This window comes from Ilyonectria robusta (assembly GCF_021365365.1).
Source record: "Ilyonectria robusta strain PMI_751 chromosome Unknown BGZ61scaffold_4, whole genome shotgun sequence".
Taxonomy (NCBI): Eukaryota; Fungi; Ascomycota; class Sordariomycetes; order Hypocreales; family Nectriaceae; genus Ilyonectria; species Ilyonectria robusta.
The window spans coordinates 1,867,552-1,891,361 of NW_025764438.1; the positions used below are offsets into that span (position 1 = coordinate 1,867,552).

General features: G+C 53.9%; 7 protein-coding genes across 7 annotated transcripts; 4 read left to right on the forward strand and 3 right to left on the reverse strand.

Moving 5' to 3' along the window:
• Positions 1–175: 175 nt before the first annotated feature.
• On the reverse strand, positions 176–4,318 carry BGZ61DRAFT_491399 (myosin-like coiled-coil protein-domain-containing protein; the record flags this gene model as incomplete). Its single annotated transcript, XM_046250423.1, has 8 exons — positions 176–622; positions 678–1,607; positions 1,702–1,731; positions 2,857–3,273; positions 3,326–3,569; positions 3,626–3,774; positions 3,843–4,046; positions 4,223–4,318. The coding sequence occupies 8 exons, from the start codon at positions 4,316–4,318 to the stop codon at positions 176–178; spliced, it is 2,517 nt and encodes an 838-aa protein (XP_046108670.1).
• A 1,200-nt stretch (positions 4,319–5,518) lies between these two features.
• Positions 5,519–8,601, forward strand: BGZ61DRAFT_529119 (Metalloenzyme, LuxS/M16 peptidase-like protein; the record flags this gene model as incomplete). Its single annotated transcript, XM_046253353.1, has 2 exons — positions 5,519–5,805; positions 5,874–8,601. 2 exons carry the CDS (start codon positions 5,519–5,521, stop codon positions 8,599–8,601), a joined length of 3,015 nt encoding a protein of 1,004 aa, XP_046108671.1.
• Positions 8,602–10,798: 2,197 nt separating this feature from the next.
• Positions 10,799–11,688, forward strand: BGZ61DRAFT_167497 (uncharacterized protein). The gene has a single exon (XM_046237544.1). It carries the CDS (start codon positions 10,903–10,905, stop codon positions 11,515–11,517), a length of 615 nt encoding a protein of 204 aa, XP_046108672.1. The 5' UTR covers positions 10,799–10,902; the 3' UTR covers positions 11,518–11,688.
• A 171-nt stretch (positions 11,689–11,859) lies between these two features.
• BGZ61DRAFT_344536 (pyridoxal-dependent decarboxylase) lies at positions 11,860–13,271 on the forward strand (the record flags this gene model as incomplete). The annotated part of the gene is made up of 2 exons (XM_046239707.1): positions 11,860–12,139; positions 12,205–13,271. 2 exons carry the CDS (start codon positions 11,860–11,862, stop codon positions 13,269–13,271), a joined length of 1,347 nt encoding a protein of 448 aa, XP_046108673.1.
• Positions 13,272–13,657: 386 nt separating this feature from the next.
• On the reverse strand, positions 13,658–17,853 carry BGZ61DRAFT_585632 (SNF2 family N-terminal domain-containing protein). Its single transcript, XM_046256413.1, has 3 exons — positions 17,399–17,853; positions 14,417–17,342; positions 13,658–14,360 (listed from the first exon to the last, which is right to left on the reverse strand). The coding sequence occupies exons 1-3, from the start codon at positions 17,454–17,456 to the stop codon at positions 14,132–14,134; spliced, it is 3,213 nt and encodes a 1,070-aa protein (XP_046108674.1). The 5' UTR covers positions 17,457–17,853; the 3' UTR covers positions 13,658–14,131.
• Positions 17,854–18,171: 318 nt separating this feature from the next.
• Positions 18,172–20,613, forward strand: BGZ61DRAFT_414276 (uncharacterized protein). Its single transcript, XM_046243320.1, has 4 exons — positions 18,172–18,327; positions 18,384–18,545; positions 18,603–18,630; positions 18,681–20,613. Coding segments are annotated over exons 1-4 (1,938 nt in total). The 5' UTR covers positions 18,172–18,325; the 3' UTR covers positions 20,427–20,613.
• A 131-nt stretch (positions 20,614–20,744) lies between these two features.
• BGZ61DRAFT_529123 (lipase) lies at positions 20,745–21,869 on the reverse strand (the record flags this gene model as incomplete). The annotated part of the gene is made up of 3 exons (XM_046253354.1): positions 20,745–21,495; positions 21,554–21,716; positions 21,779–21,869. The coding sequence occupies 3 exons, from the start codon at positions 21,867–21,869 to the stop codon at positions 20,745–20,747; spliced, it is 1,005 nt and encodes a 334-aa protein (XP_046108676.1).
• Positions 21,870–23,810: the final 1,941 nt, after the last annotated feature.

Here is a 23,810-nt window from a genome sequence, read left to right on the forward strand (position 1 = left end):
ATTGTACACGCGAGCCTGGGATCTATGACTCTAGATGACTGATTCTTATGGCCAACTATTCCTGTGAGCACCTCAAAGAGCTCACCTCTACACGAGATTTGTATTTTGCGACCTTGGCGGTGTGCACACCCCCGTGAAACAACTCCTTTTCTACTGTCTAAATGACAATGATGGCTTACAGCTCGTCGCGACCTGTAACCTTGGCGACACCCTCCTTGTCAGCCTCAGCGGACTTGTCGGGGACACCCTCGGTGACGCCCTCAGAACCCTTCCAGCCGAGGGCATTAAGGCGCTCAGAAAGGTGGGGGTGAGAGAAGTGGTAGCTGGCGTACATCCAGTCGGCATCCATGGTGCTGAGGTTCTGGATCTGGAGCTTGAGGAGGGAGCGGGCGAGCTCCTCGGGGTATCCGAGCTGCTTGGCAAAGGCGTCGGCCTGGAACTCGAACTTGCGGGTGATGATGTTCATGCCGAACTTGACAAGGAGGTCAGTAGGCGAGAGGGCATCAGAGAAGAGGATGAAGCCGATGATGATGGGGTGCTCCTTGAGGAAGCCAAAGGCCGAGTACAGGGAGTTGTTGTTGATGAAGACAGAGAAGAGAGTAAAGATGTAGAACAAATGGCCCTGCGAGCGTCAGTTAATTTTGAACATAGCGATAGACGGCTAGGAGTAGTGGTACCTGGGAGATGCCGAAGAGGCTAGTCGTGTGACCCAACTTCCAGTGACCAAGCTCATGGGCAAGGACAGCGATGACCTCCTCGCTCTCGCTCTTCTCAATCAAAGTATCGTAGATGACAATGTGCTTCTTCCAGGGGAGACCAAAGAAGTAGGCGTTGGAGTGGGCGCTGCGCTTGCTGCCGTCGATGACGTAGAGCTCGTGCAGGGGAAATTTGAGGCTGGCAGCGAGAGCCTCAACACCGGTCTTGAGCTTGCCATCCTCGAGGGGAGACAACTTGTTGAACAGAGGCAGGATAGCGATCGGGTAGATGGTAATCATGAAGACCTGGAGACCAGCAGCGAAGGCCCAAAGGTAGTAGAAGAACTGGTTTCCAGTCTTCTGGATGATGGCGAGGAAACCGGCGAGGATCGGGGGAGCGAGGATAAAGGTCAGGAGCTGAGACTTGAGCATGTCGGTAACAAAGAGCTGGGGAGTCTGTTTATTGAAGCCAAACTTTTCTTCGAGGACGAATGTATGGTAGATAGACGAGGGTAGGCGGAGAATCTGGCCGACAACCATGAAGGTCAGGACGAAGACAATGGAGTGACTGATTTCACCGGTGAAGCGTTCGGGAGCGAATCGGAGCAAGAGGTCACCAGACCAGGACCAGAGCTTAGGAAGGACGTCGAAGTGGATGAAGGCGATGTTTTGGAGCTGGCTGTAAAGACCGTCGACAATGCTGAACTGGGCCTTGGCGCGGCCGTAGGCTTGGGACTTGTCGAAGACCTCCTGGGAGACTTCCTTGGAGAGCACGGCGGGGGGACTGGGCTGCTGGAGAATGCGATACTGGCGGAAGGTGAGGAAGGTCTCGAAGAGGTACTGGCCGACCGAGAAGCCCATGATGAGGCGCTTCCATGGGAAGAGCGGGCGATCGAGGAAGCGCGCAAGGCGCTGTTGGGCAGCGGAACATGATTAGCAATTAGTCCCTTACGAACGAGCACCTTGGTATGCTGCACTGATTGCGTAACGCAATGTGACGACTTACCTGGAGAAAGTCCATGGTTACGGTTTGGCGCTGAACCGTGGGCTGATGCTGGGGTGTTTGGTGGGTTGAAGGAGTGAAGCCGGGGAGCTACTCTAAAAGGTGGGATGGGAGGTAAGGTGGCCCTAAGCTCACTCAGTGAGACGCGCCTGCCATTCTTGGACGTGTCTGGGGTCGGCATCGAAAACCCCCGATATGCCGACAATGGAGATATTAATAGACTCGGCACCCGGGGTACCTGGCATTTATACTACGTACACAAACTGAAGCTAAGTTTCCACGTACCTCGAGCTTTTTTGCACTTCTCTAAGGAATCAAATGGGTAGGGAAACGCAAGCTGGCATGTCGAAGCAAGCACGCGGTACAGATGATCGGGCGGGGACCAGGATTTCGACCCAAACCCCAAACCCCGGAGCTCCGGATGGGACATAGCTAGGTAGTTCTGGTACCATCATCCAATTTTTTTTAGCTGCAGTGGGTGCAATCGACAGGCTGCGATACGGGGGTTACTCCCTGTTTGCCTTTGGAAGTACAGGGCATGATGGCTATAAATGGTGACTCTAGATTTTCAACCACCCTCGCACCTCTTCCCACTTTCATACGTCACGATATCCGCGTCTTCACTCATCCACCTTGGCAAACAGGCGACAAGAGCCTCATTCCACGAGAGAACCCTGTCTAATATACACAGCCTGGCAAAGCAGTCTCGTCCCTGCATCACGGCCATAGAGTTCCAGGCAACACACCCAGCAGCAACGCTTCGAAGCACAGTGGGGCTGGTCTTTGTTGAAAGGGGATGGATCCAATTAGGTCCCCGAACATGGCGACGGATTAACAGAGCAGGTAGCTACGACAGCCAATCTTACACAGCAACAGCACAAGGAGCACCTCCAGCAGAACATCCCGGCCTGACAACTAGCTAGTGACTCGGACACGTACTTATCTCGAGTTGGTGGAGCAAATCCACTGCTCCCGGATCATGTTGGTCGAGATTTAACTCAGGTGCCAAGCGCCGTATGCCGGCAATACATGGAGTGGCCATTCTTACAACCCGCGCAACTTCCGAAGTCCTGCCCAGGTCATGTTCTCAATGGCCTCCTAATGCCCGTTGGTCGTTGCTGGCATTGCCTGAGGTGGGCGTTCCGGCCCGTACGGCACTGGGACGCCCTGTTCGTTGGACTGCGGCTCCTCCTCGGTGTCGTCGTCGAACTCGCTAACTTCTTCGTCGTCACCATCTTCGTCGGAGTAGTCGCTTTCGTCGCCTTCGCCACCGTGGCCGTCCGAATAACAGGTTTCCACAGTGTTGTTCATGCTCGGTGGCACCTTACGGCCCTGCTGCTGCATTTGCTGGATGATGCTCATGAGCTTCTCCGTCTTCTTCTCTGCGGCCTCCGTCTTCTTCTTCCACTCCTGCCGCTCCTCGGCCATACGGATAATGTTTGTGGCCGTGGCTTCCTTCTGTCTCTTCAAGGCTTCGTTCTCCTTTTCCAGACGCTTCCCCTTCTTGGACATGTCCTCCATCTCCTTGCGGAACGACAAGAATAGGTCGTTGCTGTTATTCAGTGTGTCCTCCACCTGCTGTGGGATTAGTCAAGATGCCACATTGGGGTTGCGCGAGGTCACCTACCTGCTTAAACTTGTCGACGTAGACGTTGAGTTGATTCCTCAGCTCCGTCTCCGTCTTGGTGAAGGCCTGGACTTGCGCTTGTAGGTGCCGGGCCTTCGTTGACTCGGCCTCGGCATTCTTCTTCTCGCGCTCGTACCGGGCCATATGGTATTGGACCTCGAGTTCCTTCGTTCGCATCAGGGAGTGGAAATGCAGCTCTCGTAATTCGTATTGTTCGATAAAGGACTTGAAGCGGACCCGGAACCTAAAAACTGATGTTAGTGGTGCGACGTTATATCACGTCCGGTTGTGATTCCTTACAGTTCGTCGACCTCCATGTCCACAACCTGTTTCCGTGGTGTGTCTTTCTCTTCCTGGTATCCCTCGAGTTTCGATAGCAAGGTCGCATACTTCTCGTCCCACGCAACATTATTGCGCTTCTGCGTCGTTTGATGCTCCTTGTTCTCATTCTGGTCGGCGCAGGTCAGTACAGGATTCGCTCTCGGGGTACATCGTCCACCAATGTCCAGGAACCCACCTTCATCTTGTTGTTGTCTCGTTGAAGTTCGCGGCAGAGCTTCTCAAGCTTCTCCTTGAGTCCAACCGTCTTGCTCAGTTCGGTACGGTTAGTATCTCGCTCCTTCTGCAGGTTGTCCCCGCGTCGCTTGTTCTTCTGGTTCTCCCGTTCCAGGCGTCGCATGTCGGCCAGTAGTTCGCTCGAGCGCTTGGTGAGATGATCGATCTTCTGCATGTTGTCCATTTTAGAGACTTGTTGGAGGAGATCGCGGTTCGCCCTCTTTACTTCACGCTCTATACCGGCCACGAATCAGCACACGTTCCTTCTCCCCTCCTGGGCATCGAGATCGACGAGGGCGCCATCTGTACGACTTTCGGTTCCATCAAACGGGGGCGCAACACACCAATCTCCAGCTCCTGGTCCTTCTCGCCGGCGGCATCTTGCTCGAGTTGGGAGATGCGGGCCTGGAGCAGGCGCGACGCTTCGTTGGAGTCCATGCCTTTCTTGCCCTTCGTCTTTTTGGCCGTTGCTGGCGGGGGATGGACGTGGCCGTCGTGCCCGTTGGCCAGAGGAGCGTCCAGCTGGCTAGCAGACATGGCCGATCAGGTTCGTCGAGCTTCGTCAGATCCGTCGTCGAACCGGTCGGGTGGGAGTCACGAGAGCAGTCGCAGAGGGGATCGAGGGCATCGAGAGTCTCGAAATTCGATGTCGTCAGCTGGTCGCGGGGGGATGGCTGAGGGAAGAGGCCGCGGCCAGGTCGTCGTCGCCGTGAATTCGTGGTCGGTGGTTGAAAAGAGGCCAAGTCTGGCGAGACAGATGGCGTCGGCTAGGCTGGAGAAATGGGCGTTAGTGAGACCGGGCGAGAATTGTCACTGTGCAGCGCAGTGCCCTGGGAGTGGCAGTACGACAGCCAGCGGGCGGAGTGCTGGGCGTTGCAGTGGGTGCAGGGCTACGCTTTGGGACGGACCTACGCTTGATGTGCGACAAGCAACCGCAACGGTAGTCGTGCAAGCGTTCCTCGGGGCTGAAGGCGTAGGTGGAAGCCACCAACTCTTGGGAATGGACGGCACGGGATGAAGGGCTCATGGAGTCTCGAAAGGCACCGATTGGTTTTGCCATGGAGCCTTTGTGCCATCATCACAGCCGCTAGGGCACTAGCAGGGCCCGGTAGCGAATAATGTGCCCCAGAGTTAGCAGCCTACTGGTGGAAGGGCCGGGAATGCTGGGGACCATTGAACAGCCGGCATCACACCCTACCTGACTAATCCCACGGCTCCACCCGGGGGCCCTGTCCGCTGTGGTCACTGGGTGGCCACCACTGAAAAGCCTCGCTGGCCACTGGACGACCCTGCTGGCGACTGACGTTGTGCGCAGCACGGCCACTGTGACCCGGCTTTACTAGGTACGTAAGGTCCCTGGGTTGCACTCCGCACCCTGGCCCGATCGGCCCTGTAAATTTTCGGGTGAGATCTAATTAGCCACCTCAGGCGAGGCGTCATTGACGTGCATCCGAAATCTCGACTTTTCGACCTTCTCTCCTCATTTTACTACGGAGCCGAGCCGCACTTCGTCGAAACACCCCTTTCGTCGGATCTTGCTCTGTTGCTGTAATATTACCTGTTCGATGTATCACTAGAATCTTCTTTTATAATTTCTCCTCCTCTTTTCCTCGACGACACCAACAGACGAACGACAAGATGCTCCGCAACGCGGCATCCACCGCCCGAAAGGCCGTGACGGAGCTCTCGCAATTCCCCAAGCCCGGCGAACAGCTCCACGGCTTCACACTCTTGCGCTCCAAGCATGTCCCTGAACTCAAGCTGACGGCTCTCCATCTTCAACACGACAAAACTGGTGCCGATTACCTGCACATTGCCCGCGATGATACCAACAATGTCTTCTCCATCGGCTTCAAGACGAACCCTCCAAACGACACTGGCATCCCCCATATTCTCGAGCACACGACGCTCTGTGGTAGCAACAAGTGCGACCTCCTCTTGCAAAATCGAATGGGCAACTGGACGCAAACAATGGCTAACCGCATGCTTCCAGATATCCCATCCGCGACCCGTTCTTCAAGATGTTGCCCCGAACCCTCTCCAACTTCATGAACGCCTTCACGGCCTCGGATCACACCTTCTACCCCTTCGCCACTACCAACGAGCAGGATTTTAAGAACTTGATGTCGGTTTACCTGGACGCTACTCTGCACCCCCTTCTCAAGCAATCCGACTTCACCCAGGAGGGTTGGCGGATTGGTCCGGAGAACCCGATTGCCGAGGATGAGGCCAGCAAGAAGTTGGTTTTCAAGGGTGTTGTTTACAACGAGATGAAGGGTCAGATGTCGGACGCTGGATATCTCTACTATATTCGTTTCCATGACCACATGTTCCCCGATATCAACAACTCGGGCGGCGACCCTCAAAAGATTACCGACTTGACTTATGAGCAGTTGAAGCAGTTCCACGCCGAACACTACCATCCAAGCAACGCCAAGCTCTTCTCATATGGCGATATGCCACTCGCGGATCACCTCCAAGAGGTTAACGCCCAACTCCAGGCATTCGACAAGATCAAGAGCGACACGCAAATCCATGAGCCGATCCAACTTGATGGACCCAAAGACGTCACCCTCTATGGCCCCCTGGATCCTTTGGTGGACGCCGATCGTCAGTACAAGACATCTGTTTCATGGGTTACTGGTGATACTAGTGATGTCCTCGAGTCTTTTTCGATTTCGCTCCTCTCTACCCTCCTGATGGACGGATATGGCTCTCCCCTCTACCGAGGTCTGGTTGAGGCTGGCATGGGTGCCGACTGGAGCCCCAATGCCGGATATGATAGCTCAGCCAAGCGTGGAATCTTCTCTATCGGCCTGACTGGTGTCCAGGAGTCTGACGTTCCCAAGCTCAAGGAGAAGGTGCAGCAGATTCTACGGGAGGCACGTGGCAAGGGCTTTGATCAGACCAAGATCGACGGCTCTCTCCACCAGCTAGAGCTAACTCTAAAGCACAAGACGGCCAACTTTGGATTCTCAATGCTCAACCGCCTCAAGCCCAAGTGGTTCAATGGAGTTGATCCCTTTGACTCGCTCGCCTGGAACGAGACCATCACAGCCTTCAAGGCCAAGCTGGCCGAGGGCAACTACTTGGAGAGCTTGATGGATAAGTATCTACTCAACGATAATGCCTTGACCTTCACCATGGCGCCTTCAACCACCTACGGCGAGGACTTGGTCAAAGAGGAACAGGAGAGATTGGCGGGCAAGATCCAGGACGCCATCAAGAAGGCGGGTGGCGAGGAGAATGCCCGAAAGCACTTTGAGAAGCAGGAGCAGGATCTCCTAGTGGAGCAGAACAAGACAAACACTGAAGACCTGAGCTGCTTACCCACCGTTTATGTCAAGGACATTCCTAGGACCAAGGAGCCTGTTGTAATCCGAGACGAAAATACCAACGGAACAAAGATCCAGTGGCGCGAGGCCCCTACCAACGGCCTCACCTACTTCCGTGCTATCAACACGTTGGAGAATCTACCGGATGATCTCCGCGAGCTGATTCCTCTGTTCACCGATAGTATCATGCGATTGGGTACCAAGGACATGTCAATGGAGCAGCTTGAGGACCTCATCAAGCTCAAGACGGGCGGTGTGTCGGTGGGATACCACTGTACCCCCTCGCCAACGGACTTCCACCAAGCCAGCGAGGGCTTGATCTTTACGGGCATGGCTCTGGACCAAAATGTCCCCGTCATGTTTGATATTATCGAGAAGTTGGTCCTGGGGACCGACTTTGATAGCCCTGAGGCAGCTCTCCGCATCCGACAGCTTCTACAGGCTTCGGCAGATGGTGTGGTAAACGATATCGCGTCGACTGGACACCGATACGCGATGGGATACTCTGAGGCTGGTCTGACCCGAGCTGCGTGGCTGCGCCAGCAAGTGTCAGGGTTGTCACAAGTTAAGCTGGTGACTTCACTGGCCAGCCGCCCCGAGTCGGATAAACTCGTAGATGTCATCGCCAAGCTGAAGCAAATCCAGAGCTTTGCGCTTGTCGGCGGTAACTTCCGCACTGCTCTCACCTGTGGATCGGAGAGTGTCGCGAACAACACAGCCTCTCTGCAGACCTTTTTGGGCAGCGGCTCCCGTGGACCTTTGGAGCTGAAGAACCCGGAGCCCCGACAACTGCCTCGCGATAGCAAGACTTTCTTCCCCCTCCCATACCAAGTTTACTACGGCGGCCTCTCGCTGCCGACGGCGTCATACACGTCTCCCGACGGAGCGCCGCTCCAGATCCTGTCCCAGCTGCTTACCCACAAGCACCTGCACCACGAGATTCGTGAGAAGGGTGGTGCTTACGGCGGTGGCGCGTACTCCCGACCACTGGATGGCCTATTTGGATTCTACTCTTACCGAGACCCGAATCCCCAGAACACGCTGAGCATTATGCGCAACGCAGGTCAGTGGGCAGTGGACAAGCAGTGGTCGGACCAGGACATGGAGGAGGCCAAGATTTCGGTGTTCCAGGGCGTTGACGCGCCCGTGTCTGTGAACCAGGAGGGCATGGGCCGATTCCTGTCAGGCGTCACGGAGGAGATGAAGCAGCGCAAGCGTGTGCAGTTACTTGATGTCTCCAAGGACCAGGTGCGCGAGGTGGCCCAGCGTTACCTCGTGGAGGCCATGAGCAAGGGCGAGGAGAGGATCGCGTTCTTGGGAGAGAAGCAGTCCTGGGTGGACGGCGAGTGGAAGCTTCGCGAGATGGACGTTCAGGGCGTCGAGTAGCGTGGATGAAGGGCGACCTTCTCGACCTACATGCTGCATTTACATGCCTGCGTGCACGCTAACTATGTTATAGAGATTCTGGCTGATACATGCATGTCGAGAGTTTGAGATGATACATGAAGGGCGGCTGCCCATGTACGATGAAGGTGTACATATAACCTACGACACACGATAGATGACCCTCCTCCACAATTAACGTTCACATAACGCCTGCAGGCGATGAAGCTGTCTGTGACTTGCACGCCCGGCCTCACAATTTAAATCAGCCCTTCTCTATGCATGAGAAGGGTCCCTTGACACACGCGTTCAGATACGATACATCTCTCTACCCTTCCTTCAATGGCAGAGAGATCACAGAGCAACGCAAGAACAAGATTGATACCACCTCCCCCACACCCCTCCTCCTCCTCTTTCCCCATGCCGACACACCTATTCCTGTGAACCTACACCTCATTGACTCTGGGGCCCTGACGCTGCGGAGCGCGAGCACCAAGCGCAGGGAAACAGGGACAGTGGGGTTGTGGAACTGGGACTGGTGCGAGGCTGGTGGAGGATGGTAAGGCAGGGTGTTGCGGTGGAGGAGGTTGAGCTAGCTCTCTCAGAGCCGGAGTCCTTGAGCGTTGGATTTTTTGCCGGACTAAAGAGCGAAGTACATACAAGCCCGGTGGTGCCTTGAGAATGCGCTGCGAGGATTGGTTTTTGGCCGTGCAGTTTGACCACATAGTTGTATGACGAAGACGAATTTGTGGTGTCAGTTGAGAGAGCTAGACAGCAAGTCGGTTACCGCCGGGAGTAAGTTTACGCCACTTTGATTGAAAGCGAAGGGGCTTTTGAACATAGTTCGATAGTGAGAAATGTTTTTACGTATAGAGGGGGCGTGAATATGAAACCCCGAAGCCAATTGGAAGAGCGTATAACACTGAAAATGGCTGGCCTGGGTGACATGTTGACAAACATAGGACCATTGCCGATTCGCCAGGGACTCAATGGGCTGACAGGAAAAGCTGCTGACCTCGAATTTGCAATACTAGGGCTGGCTCAAGTACGTAAATGTAGTTGGCATATATGGGCAAGGTGCGAGGCCGAGGACATCCCTGGCCTTCTTCTACATAGGTACTGCTGGTCTCCGCGTGTAAAACGGATAACCGACAGCCGAAGTAGTGACGCGTGAGCCAAGTGGATAGTCATGGCTGAGGGAATTTGACGGATGTTTTAGGGGACCCGCGCTGCGTATTACATGGGCGAGGGGACGCTCGATCGGCGATGGCTGCTGGAGTTGCGGTCTAGAACATGGCGAAGAACTGGATCCTGGCTTTTCGATGTTGGGCACTGCCGCGTCTGTGTCAATGTCTCCTGACGCAACCATCGGGTAGGGGGTGAAATGCCACAGAAAGACACGTGGTGTAATATTCCCACGGCCCAAGGTCTAAAGCCCCCCCAACCCCAGAGTTTCCGCACCTTTCGGAGTTTCTGTCTGTCGGTGTAGAGTCATTTTTGGCAGTGCCTGGTTGCACGGCCGAGCTGGACAATCGGAGGTGGGGCCGGACGCTGGGTACGTACTCTGTGGTATGCCCGGCGGATGCGGTCCCAGCCAATGAACCGGAGCCTAGTCGCTCTCCACAAGACAAGCATGGAAATGGAAGGCTGCATGGCATATTTCGGTGGGTTCGAGGGCAAACCTGTTACACAATGGGGGAGAGAGGAGAGGGGAATTTGCTTTTTTTTTTTGGTAGGTCTAGTAGTTGTCCTTCCAGGTGCCCTAGTTGCCTGGGTAATTATGCGTCGAGTCCAGCATTGCGCTACATTGGGGGTGTGTGCTGGATGGTGGGAAAGGCACATCCGAGTTCGTCGAGGAACGCCTCCTCAGCCACAGATCGACACGCCATGCCGCCTTTGCAGCTTGGACCAGGCAGGTACGAGCACTGAAACCCTACTGCACTGTGTCCCATGCTATTCCAGGCCCTGTGTTTCCAGGAGCTCAGTTAACTAGCCCCAGGTACCTTGCCTACCCATTTGGGCCAGACCTTATTGATGCCCGTAGCTCTGGGTTTAGCGACGAAAAAATCCTGGAAGCTTACCCGGAAGGCCCGTAGCGCCGGGGAGGAAAGCTGTCCACCGCCCATCCGTCTCTCCACCTGTCGTCTGTCCATCCAATTTTCAAAACTTGACCTTTTATCCATTGTCACATTCGACAAAATCGACACACGCTCCTCCAACCCCTGGATCAACCGCCATCTTCTGCAGTGTTGCGCCGAGCATTTCACTGTCTCAATCTCACTCCATAAGTAAGCGCTGAGATATATGTACCTGCTGCGCCACAACATGCCCTCCTTCCCCTCCTCGACCCTTGCCAAAAAATCTCAAATTTTTTCCGGCTCCTGCCCCTCTCCCGCTGGTGTCGTCACAGGGCATTTTATCGCTTGGTTGTCCCACCTTGCTCACCGTACACACCTCCCGCTTCACACCTCCACCACCCGTCCACACCACACCACAAGCACAAGCACACGGGTATTTTTGTTCGCGTTACGCCTGCATCCCTCCAATCAATTGCGACATTTAAAAGGACACTCGTCCTTCATCGTCTCTCCCCTTCCTCCTTTTCTGCTCCAGCTCAGCTCCCATCTTCATCGTCTCACCCTCCCATCTTCCCGCCACTCTCGCATCCAACTGCGACAATATCATCCCCTTTTACTGACTCTCCCGCGCACAGCCAGCAACAAAAACCACAGAGCTTGTCTCTACCTCTTCCCTCCCAGAACCCACCCTAGACCTGCCTTTGGTCTTCTCAAAGGCAACGCTTCCACCACGGCTCCTCCGGCCGTGAGCTTCGTCAGCGACAAAGATTTCAGTCTTCGGAAGACTTCACACATCATCAACGTCATCCCCCCTCCCGCTGCTGCAGTCGCCTTCGCATAAGCTCCTCGATCTCTTCGTCTTGCACGACCCCAAGTTCAACACTCCCCCGTCGACTTCCGACGACCACCAGCTGCCGCATAGGAGGAATCAAGAGGTTCTTCCTCTCGTTGAGGAAGAGTCGAGGAGGCCTCGCCAGTCCACTGAGGGACCAGTCTGCTACCGGTTTCGACCACCCTAACACCCGTTTGACTTAAAGGTTAAACTTCTTCTACACAACTCCATTCACCAAAACGTCTCCGAGGAACCCGTGTTTCACGCCCTCTCGACGTTTCTTCACCGGTCTCCCTCACCAATTCGTCTTCTCCGCCTATCCCCAGTCGCACCCCCGCAACTACTTGGGATATGGTTATGGCAACGGCTGTCCTCGACAATTACACCAACAATGAACATCATACACATGTCGCATTGAAGAAACCCATCTTTTTGGACTCTCTTCAGCAACATGGCGTGATTAATCCCAAGCAGCTTATTGGCGATGCCCTGCACCAGCGTGTTCAGGCTATCGACCATGAGTTGTGCGACCCTGGCGAAGAAGACACCTTCTTCGTTGCTGACCTAGGCGAGGTCTACCGCCAGCACATTCGCTGGAAGAAGAACCTCCCCCGTGTTCGCCCCTTCTATGGTAAGCTTTATTCAGCTCCTCGTCAATATCCCAATCCCTCGACCAGAAACTAACCCCTATTCAAGCCGTCAAATGCAACCCTGACCCCCAAGTCATCAAGCTCCTCGCCGAGCTTGGTACCGGCTTCGACTGTGCCTCCAAGACAGAGATCGAACAGGTCCTCGGCATGGGCCTCAGCCCCGACCGCATCATCTACGCCCAGCCCTGCAAGACCAACTCCTACGTCCGATTCGTCAAGTCCGCGGGCGTCAAGCAGATGACCTTTGATAACGCCGATGAGCTGTACAAGATCGCCAAGCTCTTCCCCGGCGCCGAACTTTTCCTCCGCATCATGACCGACGATAGCGAAAGCCTGTGCCGTTTTAGCATGAAGTTTGGCGCTGCCATGGACACCACCGAGAGCCTCCTCGCTCTCGCCAAGCAACTCGGTCTCAACGTCGTAGGTGTCAGCTTCCACGTCGGCTCCGGCGCCTCGGACCCCCTGGCCTACTACAAGGCTGTCCGCGATGCTCACTTGGTCTTCCAGCGGGCCCATGAATTCGGGTTCAACTTGCGCACCCTCGACGTCGGTGGCGGCTTCAGCGGCGACTGCTTCGAGGCTATGGCTGGCGTCCTCAGCGGCGCCCTGGACGAGTTTTTCCCTCCCCACAGCAACATTGAGATCATTGCTGAGCCCGGCCGCTACTATGTCGCCACGGCATTCACCATTGCCTGCAACATCATCGCTCGACGCACCGTCGAGGACCCCACTCTGGACGGCAAGGGCTACATGGTCTACGTCAACGACGGCGTCTACGGCAACTTTTCCAACATCATGTTCGACCACCAGAACCCCATCGCCAAGATCCTCCGCGCCGGTGGGAAGACTCTCTACGATACTTCGGCTGCCAACCCCACCCCCGTGGGCGAGGGCTTCGAGTACTCCGTTTGGGGCCCCACCTGCGATGGTATTGACCGCATCACCGAGAGCACCCGTTTCGACCCCATCCTAGATGTTGGTGACTGGCTCTATTTTGAGGAGATGGGTGCCTACACCAAGTGCTCTGCCACTCAGTTCAATGGCTTTTCTAACGCCCACGACGTCATCTACGTCTGCAGCGAGCCCGGTGCCATGGCCCTCCTTGGCCTCTGAGTGTGTTGATTGTGCTGTCGACTTGTCGTGAGCGGCGAAAGACAATCACATTCTGCTTCGGTGTGGTGACGTCCTCTTTTTGTAAAAGGAGACTTTGAGCCACCCGTTGCCCCATGTTACCTTCGTTCAGTGCTTTCCCTCCGTGGGACTGATTTGATAGACCCTTTTTGAAATCTCGCCTCTCTGGCTTCCACCTCCGAGGGTAGAGATACGGTCCACATCATAATGTGGTATAAAAGACATTTGAAATATTGCACATATATAGAAAAATAATGGTTCGGATTAGACCAGTTTGGCTGCCGATTTGCTTACGAAGATTGTTTCCATGCCGTGAACACTGCCTGTGATAATGATCTTGCGAGAACGTAAAATAAGCCATGCATGCACCCTAGTTACTAGCCAACAGATTGACCTACGTGTCTACAAACAAGTGTCCTCTGGAGAGTTTCGTATTAGAACACGAGATGTCATTTCGGATGGTGACATTCGGCCACCTCTATGCTTCGAAGTTGAAGACGTGATATTCCCGTTTGTTGACTGACAAATATACATACACGAAGGCGAATATGCCTTCAATGACAACATGTCATAATTGATTGCCCCAGCTAGAGGCCAATCTCCTGTGCGAAGTCCCTCGCTGAACTCCTGCGCGCCTCCCCTAACCGCACCCGTTCTCAATGGGCACAATGCCAATTGAGCCGTTACCCAGTCGTGTATATCACCCGAACAGGGGATCAAGAATAATGCTTGTAATTTCGAGAACAAACAGCAGATTAAGACAACCCCTCATCATGCCAAATTAACGGCATCGGAACGAAAAAACACGATACAATAAGGAAGACATGATACCATTGGGTGACTCAGGAGCCACGGAACAAAAACTGCATGTCCTCGGGGCTGAGAGAGTCCATCGCCTTGTCATCGCCATTGACAGTCGAGTGAATCATGTTTGTCTTCTTTTCCTGAATCAAAACCATGCGGCTCTCGACGGAGTCCTCAATACATAGACGGGTGATGGTACAGGGTCGGGTCTGCCCGATGCGATGGCATCGATCAGCAGACTGCCATTCGGCCGCAGGGTTCCACCATCTATATTTAAGTTAGTTATACCAGTATATCAACACGCTGATTAGAAAGAGACTTACGGGTCAACAATGAACACTCGCGATGCCTCTGTGAGGTTGAGCGCCACACCACCAGCCTTGAGCGAGACCAAGAAGCATTCCACGTTGACGTTTGTCATGAAATGCTCGATAGAGGCCTGTCGTTGGGCAGGAGTCATGCTTCCGTCAAGCATAACTGTAGTGATTCCAGCCCTGCGAAGGCGCCACTCAATGAGTTGCAACATTGTGGTGAACTGAGAGAAGATTATGGACTTGTGAGACGCATTATCAGAGCGGAGCTTGTGAAGCTCGTGCACAAGTAGTTCAATCTTTGACGAGGAAGTCCAATTCTCCATCTTGATTCGGTTAATGATGGAGTTCTTCTTTACCAGATTCTCGTCCTGTTCGATCTCAGGTTGCTCGAGATCGATTGATAGGGGAATGTGGCACCGTGGGCAATCAGGTTCAGCCGTTGAACGGACATAACCACCGACGCATGCCCTGCAGAAGTCGTGCTTGCATCGGCTACGAACCGTATCTTCGGAAGGTTCGTCACAGATGCAGCATACCAGAACGTTCTGGCCACCGTCGGCATTCTTCTTGAGGATGAGATCTGGGTGATCGGCAACTTGTCGCATTTGCATAATCAGACCGAAAATGTTGGCGTAGTTGTTCAAAAGCACACCCTGGGCGACATAAGTATCGAATTTGCGCTTACCGCTGGTCATGATGCTATTGGCAAAGTCGTTTTCTTCTTCTCCAAAGAACTGGCGATCGACATAAATCTCCTTGACAGGAAGCTCCATTGAGTTGGTATGATCCTTCTTCAGCCGACGCAACATGATGCGATCTGTCATTAGGCGAAGCTTTCTGAAAGCCTCTCGCCCTGGGCCAAGGTTTCCGAACTTCTGGATGGGGTTGAGAAGCTCCTGGTTGAAGACGGACACATGTTGCATACCCGCATGGTTGCATTGGCTACAGCGACTGTCCTCATTCATGGACCATTCAAGAGTAGAACAAGGGCATTGCTTGCAGAGGTAGGATGCAAAGGGACGGATATTGAGAAACCGAACCAAGGAGAAGAATTCTCCAATTCGGTTCTGAAGGGGTGTTCCCGTCAAACACCATCTGAAGTTGGTCTTGAGTGCGAAGCATGCCTTGGCAGTCATTGTAGTTCTCGTCTTGATGCAGTGAGCCTCATCAAGAATTGCTCGGTGGAAAGTGATGGAGTGGATGACGCTCTTTTCCTTGTATATGCCGTCCTTTCGCTTGAACCCCTTCTCCTGTTTTCGGTACATCGACTCAAGGCTGTTGTACGACATCATTATTACATCGTATTTCTTGAGCTCCTTGGCGGTCATGCTCTTGGTCTTTTGGTTTGTACCATGGTAAACAAACGTCTTCAGAGTGCCATCTGTGTAAGACTTGATCTCTTGTTGCCACTGCATCAAGGCAACAGGGGGCACAAGAACAAGGGAGGGTTGCTTGGCGGGGTAATCCGACATGATGAGCGAGACGGCTTGAATGGTCTTGCCGAGGCCCATTTCATCTCCGAGAAGACCACCCTTCCACTCGGTCTTCTCCATGGCCGTCATCCACGCAAGACCCTCCAACTGAAATGGTTTGAGCTGTCGAGATATTGTCTGAGGTTGGGGTGCCATGCCAGCTTTGAGAACGGGCATATTTTCCAGGTCCTGCCACATGGTCTTGATCTCGGGGTGGTTTGCCTCAAGACGGTCACGCTCCTTCTTAAGGCGCCCATTGTTACCCGGTCTTCGGTAAGCCCGTCGTTCTCGAGCGATTCTCCGCAGAGTTTCCAGGTCCCGATCAACGCCGCTGTCACTATTATCGGCAGAGCTCAGGCCACTAGCCACAGAGGAGATTTCCGAGAAGCCACTAGCAACGGCATCCATTCCAGGGTCACTGAGTATGTCTGACAAGTCCTCACTCGCACTGGCAGCAGAAGGTCCTGGTAAGATGGGTAGGAGGGGCTTCGCCTTTCCTACAGAAGTTCGCGGTGCCGGTTTAGTTCTCCCAGGCCTCTTTGCTAATGGTGCGTCATCTTCGCTCGAATCATCCTCGGCATCGTCATCATCGCTGACCTCATTTTTCTCTGCAATGGAAGCCGTCTCGGCTTCGAAGTCAAGGTCAGACATAGCATCGCCAAGGCCAACTGCAGCAGCCACTTCAGCGTCCATGTCGATATCAGAATCGTCAGAGTCAGCAATGACTCTGGCTTTCTTTGGTGGGCGATTAACCTTGCTGATGGAGCCAGTCGAGGGCCTGCCTCGCTTGGTGACAGGTGCTTTAGGAGGAGCTGGGGACGAGGCAGAGACCGAAGCTCGCGTGTTTCTGCGACGTGCTGGCAGCGATGGCGGGGCAGCTTTGTTGGCCTTTGCGAACTCCTCTTGTTGGAGTCGACGAGCTACCTTTGCATCTGGGGATGTGTCTGAGAATCCTTCCTCCTCGTCATCCGTGTCGCCAATCTCGTTCTTCTTGCTCTTTGGAGCGGACTTCATGGAGTACATGCTGTTTCGAAGCCCCCGCTCCCTGTCTGGGGCGTGTTGGCGGGATGGCCCAGGAAGATGCACCTCCAACGATGAGGAAGATTTGCTCAGATCAGTAGCAGCGGGCGTGGGCACCATGCTGGTCCCCGGTGTCGAATATTCGCTTTCAGATAAGCCCTCCACTGGGGTTGGGGCTGTGGAAACCGATTCGCTGCCAAGTAGCGAAGCCCGGCTTGGTCTTCCACGACCTCTTCTAGTAGGTGCAGTGGCAGGGGAAACGGCATTGCCTACATCCAGTGTTGTCTTTCTAGGACGACCTCTTGGACGCTTTTCCCCAGGAGCAGAAGTGCTTGGAGTTTCCGCAGCATCAGCAACAGCCGTAGCAGGTAGAGTAGCCAGGTTCCTAGTAGATGTTGACCGGGTTAAGCGGCCAGTCCCGGTGGATGAAGCATCTCTGGAATCTGAGATATTGGCTATTAGTGAATTATTTCAAAGATTGCGCACCACTGCAACTCACCATTTGCTGCGGAGGATGGGGTGGATGCTCCCCGGGCAGCGGGGCGACCTCGAGGCATGATCACTGCGTAGTTGACGCAAAACCGTTGAAGGCCAGTATCTGGATGAATGTAACAGATCAAAGTGACAATCGCAGCAACCTAGCAAAGTGTTCGATGGATCTTCCCTAAGAAAGATTGTGCGGACTTTGGTGAAAGGAACCGAAAATGCCGATGCCAGGGAGCTGAAGTGAGGTGAGATGCAGGCAGAACCCCTGCCGGTTCACACTACTGCGCTATCGAGACTGGGAGACCGGGACAAGAACGGTGGAAATATGCGTTTGCAGCATGCACGCGCAAGCGAACAAACGGGAAAACAAACAAACAGGGAGGACTGTCCTCATTCAATGGGAGATGAAGTTTCGGTATCAAAGACAGGTACTGGCACGAAAGTGAGATGAAGGTGAAAGAAAAGTTGCCACTGGCGGCTCCTTTTTTGGGGTCGTCACAGCCGCCAATTCACAAGTTCACAGTGCCTGATCAGGAAGGGCGACGGCCGCGTTGCCCCTCTACGCGAAATCACGTGGCGTTTCGGTGCCTTAAGTGCCTGCTTGGGGTTCATGCTGCACTGTGTGCTTGCACTTCCCTGGCCCAGCGATGCATACAGCTGCAAGCCCCCGTACAGTGCGCATTGTGTGAGTGGGTGCTTATCAATGTGCACTTGGTCACCTGACACCGTGTTAATCCCGTGCTTGGCCGTCTCGCGCTGTGATCGCCGGTAGCTGCTGGAATTAATGGAGGAACGCCACTTGCCTCGTGTTTGCGCCAGCCGTCAATCTGGCGGCCTTTCTGATTTTCCTCCACCAAAACCTCCAGATGGTGATCGCCAACGGCTTTGAAGACCTACCTGTGACATTTCGCCCCCGAGTGTAGCGCTCACCACCAAGACCATGTTGGTTTCTCTGCTATCATCGGCAGGGATGACTGAATAGCTAACTCCTCTGTTAGGGTGCGCCGAAGGAGCGCTGCAAGCCAAAATCAGGCCCAGAATAATGGACAGGCCGGCAATCAGAACAACAACCAGACTGGCCCCCAGAACACCACACAGAATGGCACCCAGGTCAACAACCAGAATCTGCCTGCGAGGCCAAATCGTGCTGTCTTCGGACCGTAAGCATACTCAACATGATTGTGTATGAAATCCATCTGCTAACGTTGCCAAACCAGGCAATCTGCCTTGACGGACTTCCTGGCCGTGAGTGCCAAGAGCCCTGTTCTCTTCCAATGATGCTAATAGATTGACAGTCCCACAACATCTCAGCGACACGGATCCGGGAGGATGCTGAAGTACGTCGCCGCCAAGCTGCCGCTGAGCAGAACAACGACGAGCTCGAGGACGAGTCTTTCGCAGCTCCCTCCGAATCGAGTACCTCAGCACGGCGGTCAAGTCGCCGTGGAAATGACCTACAGAAGTCGAAGAAGGAAAAGGATGAAGAGAAGGCGCTGGAGAAAATCAAGACGAGCAAGTCTTTCAAGAAGCGCAAGAAGAATGCCAATGATTCCGACGACGACGATGACGTCGCCCGCGCTATCTTTGAGCAACGAAGCGCCCCAATGCCTGGCCAGATGGAAAACTGTGCCATTTGCGAGAAGCGTTTTACTGTCACCCCATATTCAGTCGCCGGCCCTGATGGTGGTTTGCTATGTGCTCCCTGTGGACGGCAAGTGGCCAAAGAACAACAACAAGATCAGCCAAAGAAGAAGCCACGGAAGCAGGCTGCCGCAGGTGGGGTCGGCAGACGACGAGCTATCCAAAGCAGAATCCTTGATGGTGATGTTGGCACCAAAAGCTTGGTAACGCTCTGCGTGCAAACCTTGGCCAAAAACGTCGATCTGGCAGACAGTCTTGGGGACTTGCCTGATCACTTGGTTGACAAGATTGCACGAATGTTCTCAAAGCGACGTCTATTGAAGCCAGATACGCTCCCGCTCTTTGTACAGCCAACCACTGAGACTCTTCACATCTATGATGGCGCGAGGCTTGGAGAGCAAGACTATGTCAGCATTTTCCAAGTGTCGCCAAACCTTCGCCGGCTCAAGATCCGCTGCGGTATCCAGTTCAAGGATGAGGTAATGGATTATTTCTTAACCCGCGACATCTCACTAGAGTCGTTCTATCTCCATGGCGCGAATCTTCTCAGCTCGGAAAAGTGGCACGAATTCCTGGTCGCCAAGGGTAAGGCCTTGAAGGGTCTCCAGGTTTACTACACTGACAAGCACTTCGGTGATGATAGTGTGGGAATGCTTAGGGAGCATTGCCCGAATCTGGCCCGATTGAAGATTGAGAACAACCAGCAAGTGTCTGACGAAGGCATAAAGTCAATAGGAGAGATATCTAGCTTGGAGCACGTTGGTCTTCAGCTTCAGACGCTAACCTCTACTGCCGCCTACACTCACACTATCTCGCAAATCGGTCAGAAGCTTCAGACACTTTCCCTCAAAATCGTCCCCGCCGTCAACGATGAACTCTTGAAGGCAATCAATGAGCACTGCCGCTCCCTCACCAAACTCCGCATCACGGACAGTGAGATTATGACTGACAAGGGATTTGTCCACCTTTTTACCGAGTGGGCGAACCCACCCTTGCATATTATCGATTTTCAGAAATGCCGACAGCTCGACTCGACTCGACCCCGGGACAACCCTGACGACATCGGACTGTGCAGCGAGGGGTTCAAAGCTCTGATGGCCCATTCTGGACAGAAGCTGCGTTCTCTCAACGTGCACGCCTGCCGCCACATCTCTCGCGAAGCCTTTGAAGAAGTGTTCAACGACAAGGCTAACTATCCCGAACTACGAGAGTTGGAGATTTCCTTCTGCGAGGAAGTGACGGATTTTGTACTGGGGAGCATATTCCGAGCATGCCCTAACATTCGTGAGGTGAATGTCTTTGGCTGCATGAAGGTCAAGGAAGTGCGGGTGCCTCGTGGGGTCATCCTAGTTGGAGTTCCCAACGCGCAAGGCATGATCGTGGAGGGAACTCATGATTAATTTGTTACACGCATTTTGGACCTCTGTATCAGCGGAGTGTTGGCGTTTGTTTTTTGACCCCGTCAGGGCATGCCAGTGGTAGCGTCACCGTTGTCATGTTTCCGGGTACGGCACCAGTCACAGGGGGCTTGTTTTGGCCGACACAGGAGTAGGCTACGTAGACTTTTGCTCTCAAGACAATATATGTACAATATGACTTGTTTATTTTCATCCACCCAACATGAAGTGACGACATGGCAATTCGTCCCAAATCCATCCCAAATAGACAACGCTCTCCGAAATTCAACGCTACATCTCGACTCCTCATTTTACTTCCCTTTAGCTGGGCTGGTTGGCAACATATTCCACATCCAGCTTGGCGTACTGGTTGAGCTTCTCCTCGAGTTCCTCGTCCGTCATCTGGGCACCTCTCCACGAGATGCCGAGGGCGTTGCAGCCCGAGATATCCTGCAGGTAGTGGAGATGGGCTGCGATATCGAGACCAAGAGTGCCAGCGTTGCAGCTGATGTTGGCGTTGCCCTCGCACACCTTAATGTCCGACACCGAATAAGTAGTGGTATCGGAGGAGCCGGTGGCCAGCCAGTACTCCGGGGACGTGTGTCGGTAGCCGAAGATGATCGGAGGCAGACGCGGCACGGGGTCGGCGGTGTGGGTGACGCGGAACTCGGAGCCGGCTTGGTTACTCACAAAGTCCGCAAAGTCACCGTCGCCCACGCGCGGCGATCCATAGGTATACAAGTCCATGGGGATGCCGGCCTTGCGCAGGTACGCCGCGGCGAGTGTTGCAACAGCGCCGCCGAGCGAGTGGCCCGTGGAGACGACGGTGTAGGACGGGTTGGCGGTTCGCGCAGAGACAATGGCAGCCTTGGCAGCAGTGGCAATCTCAAACCAGGCATTCTGGAAGCCCGAGTGAGCGCCGCAGCCAGATACCAGCGTGGAGCATGAGTCCTGGCCAAAGTCCAGGTTGGTGATCCAGTTGCGGATGTTGCTGCTGCCACGGATGGAGATGACGATCTCCTTGCGCGCGGCGTCGGTGGAGACGTAGCCAGCAATTCCGGTTACGCTACCACTATTCGCGATATATCAGTACAAGACGCTTGTTTAAGAGGACATGAAAAGCGGCGTACCCGAAGGATGCTACAATAGTGGCAGCATCACCCTCCACGGACGGACAATACCCTCCGCAACTAATCTTAGCACCAGCTTTGGCATTATAATTGCAGTAGGCAGCGGCGGAGTGCTGAGCGTAGAACTGGAAGTTGGCCAGGTTTTGAGAAGTCACAGTCACAGCTATGGCAATGGTAATGGGTTAGTCTATGACGCCTTGCTTGGTTGTTGGATGAAAAACTCACCTCTATTCTCAAGGGCAAGGGCACGAGCATAGTTCCCAATGGAGGCTGCGGAAGCCACGCCAACAGAGGAGAGGAAAGACAAGAGAAGCATGTTGCTGGCTGATGAGTCTGAGAGCGTTGGATAATAGCACCTTGCTGTAGAATAGTTGTAGGGAATGCTGGGAGTTGGATAGTTATATACTAATCCCGGAGAAATCCACAGGCTTCTTTCAGGGAGGGCGACGTTGCAGTCTGAAGATACTCCCTAGGGTGAAGGCAACAAAAGACAAGGATGGACAAGGATGGCATGCCTTTCGATGTGATCAAGCCATCAGCTTCGGTGACAAGGCGACAGCTTAGATGAGTTTCCGGCTCCTCTCCTCAGCCGCATCCCTACCCTCCTCCATTGAGTACCCCCATGTTGGTTGCCATCCCACTCGGGAAGCTGCACGAGGACTCAGCTTACCCGCGGCAAGACGGCGGAACTGAGACATAGGGGCAAAGACAGAAAATGAGTCGTTTCTTTTTTGCAATTCTTTCCCTTTCTTTCCGTCTTCCCCGCTTGGCAGAGCCCTGCTGGCGTCGGGCGGAGTTTGGCCAGAGATGTTGACGATTGGGGGGATTTTGTTAGTCTCTCGGCGGCGGTTAGCGGCCTAGGGGAAGAGCGAAAGTCGGTCGTCGATGGGCCAGGCAAAGCCGGATGAGCTTCCCAGAAGGGCAAGACGGCGTTGCTGGGGATGGGCATGATCTACCGTAAGGTGGAGGGGCGGGCGCCACGTGAACACGCTCCGGAGGTTGGATCTACGCGGCCACGGCTGTGATATTGCCCACCCCTGAGGAGAAGCAGAGGTCGAAAAGGCGGGAGCGCGAAGAATGTGATGGTTGACGGGCTGTCGGCTGGGGGGTCAAAGGGCGGAACGACCAGGGAACGCAGCAAGCAATGGTAGCATTGGCAGGGATTGGACTGAGATGGGGTTCTGTCGGCTCTCGTAGGGCGACAAATAACCATGTCACATCACGTCACAAGGGTTCTGAACCACTCTTGACCCACGGCTGGGCCACTCTTGAACCCTTCTTACATGGGAGGAGGTTTGGAGTTGTTGAGTCGGTGGAGTTGCTGGAGAGTGATGGACGGGGCCTTGTGGAGAAGACTTGGCAAAAAGGCAAGTATTCACAAAAGGCAAAACACGGCCAAGCAAACAATGTCTCAAAGGCTGGGAGGAAATACCTGGACTATCGCCGTCGATTCGTCCAACTCTATCTCGCACACGAGGCTGTGGCCGTCAAATGGAAATTGCACATGCCAGACCCAATCGTGAATACGGGCTTGCCGCCGGGGCTGTGATGGCAGCCGTTACAAGAGCGCGAGGGCTTCATCCAACCACAGCGCCCACAGCTTTCACACTTGTTCACACCTCCAGAGCCAATTCATTAGCCCAGCACACCCTCTTCCGCGCGAGTGCGTCTTTGGAGCGAGCACACGTGAGGTCATCTCGCCCTAAAACCCCGAGTTCTTGGATTTCTAGAGCCCAGCCTAGCCCGATCCTCGCCACATCCCGAGATGCCAGGGCGGAACGTCTGCCTCCCTTGGCCGCACTCGGGCAATGGGAGCGGGTGCGTCTTGGTGCGTTTTTTTTAACCAAACGTGGCCCGCCCGCCGTTGCATTCGGCTTTTTCGTGGCCCTTGTCATGGCCCATGGGGCGCATTTTGCGGGGAAGCACGATTAGTTCTGTTGGGGTTACGGCATGGCGGAGTGTGATGATGAAGTCTACCCCTTGTGTGGCTAGAGCCGAACCTACCCCCCTAATAAACCCCTCCTAGCTAAGGTCATCTCTACCCCCTCACTAAGGTCATCTCTACCCCCATACTAAGATCATCTCTACCCCCATACTAAGATTATCTCTACCTTCTTATTAAGATTATTTCTACTTTTTAATTAAATATATTTTTATTTTTAATTTTTTTTATTAAATTTATTAATAAAAAAATTTTAAAAAGAATATTATATTTAAAAGTTTTTATTAATTAATTTAATAATTTTTAAAAAATAAA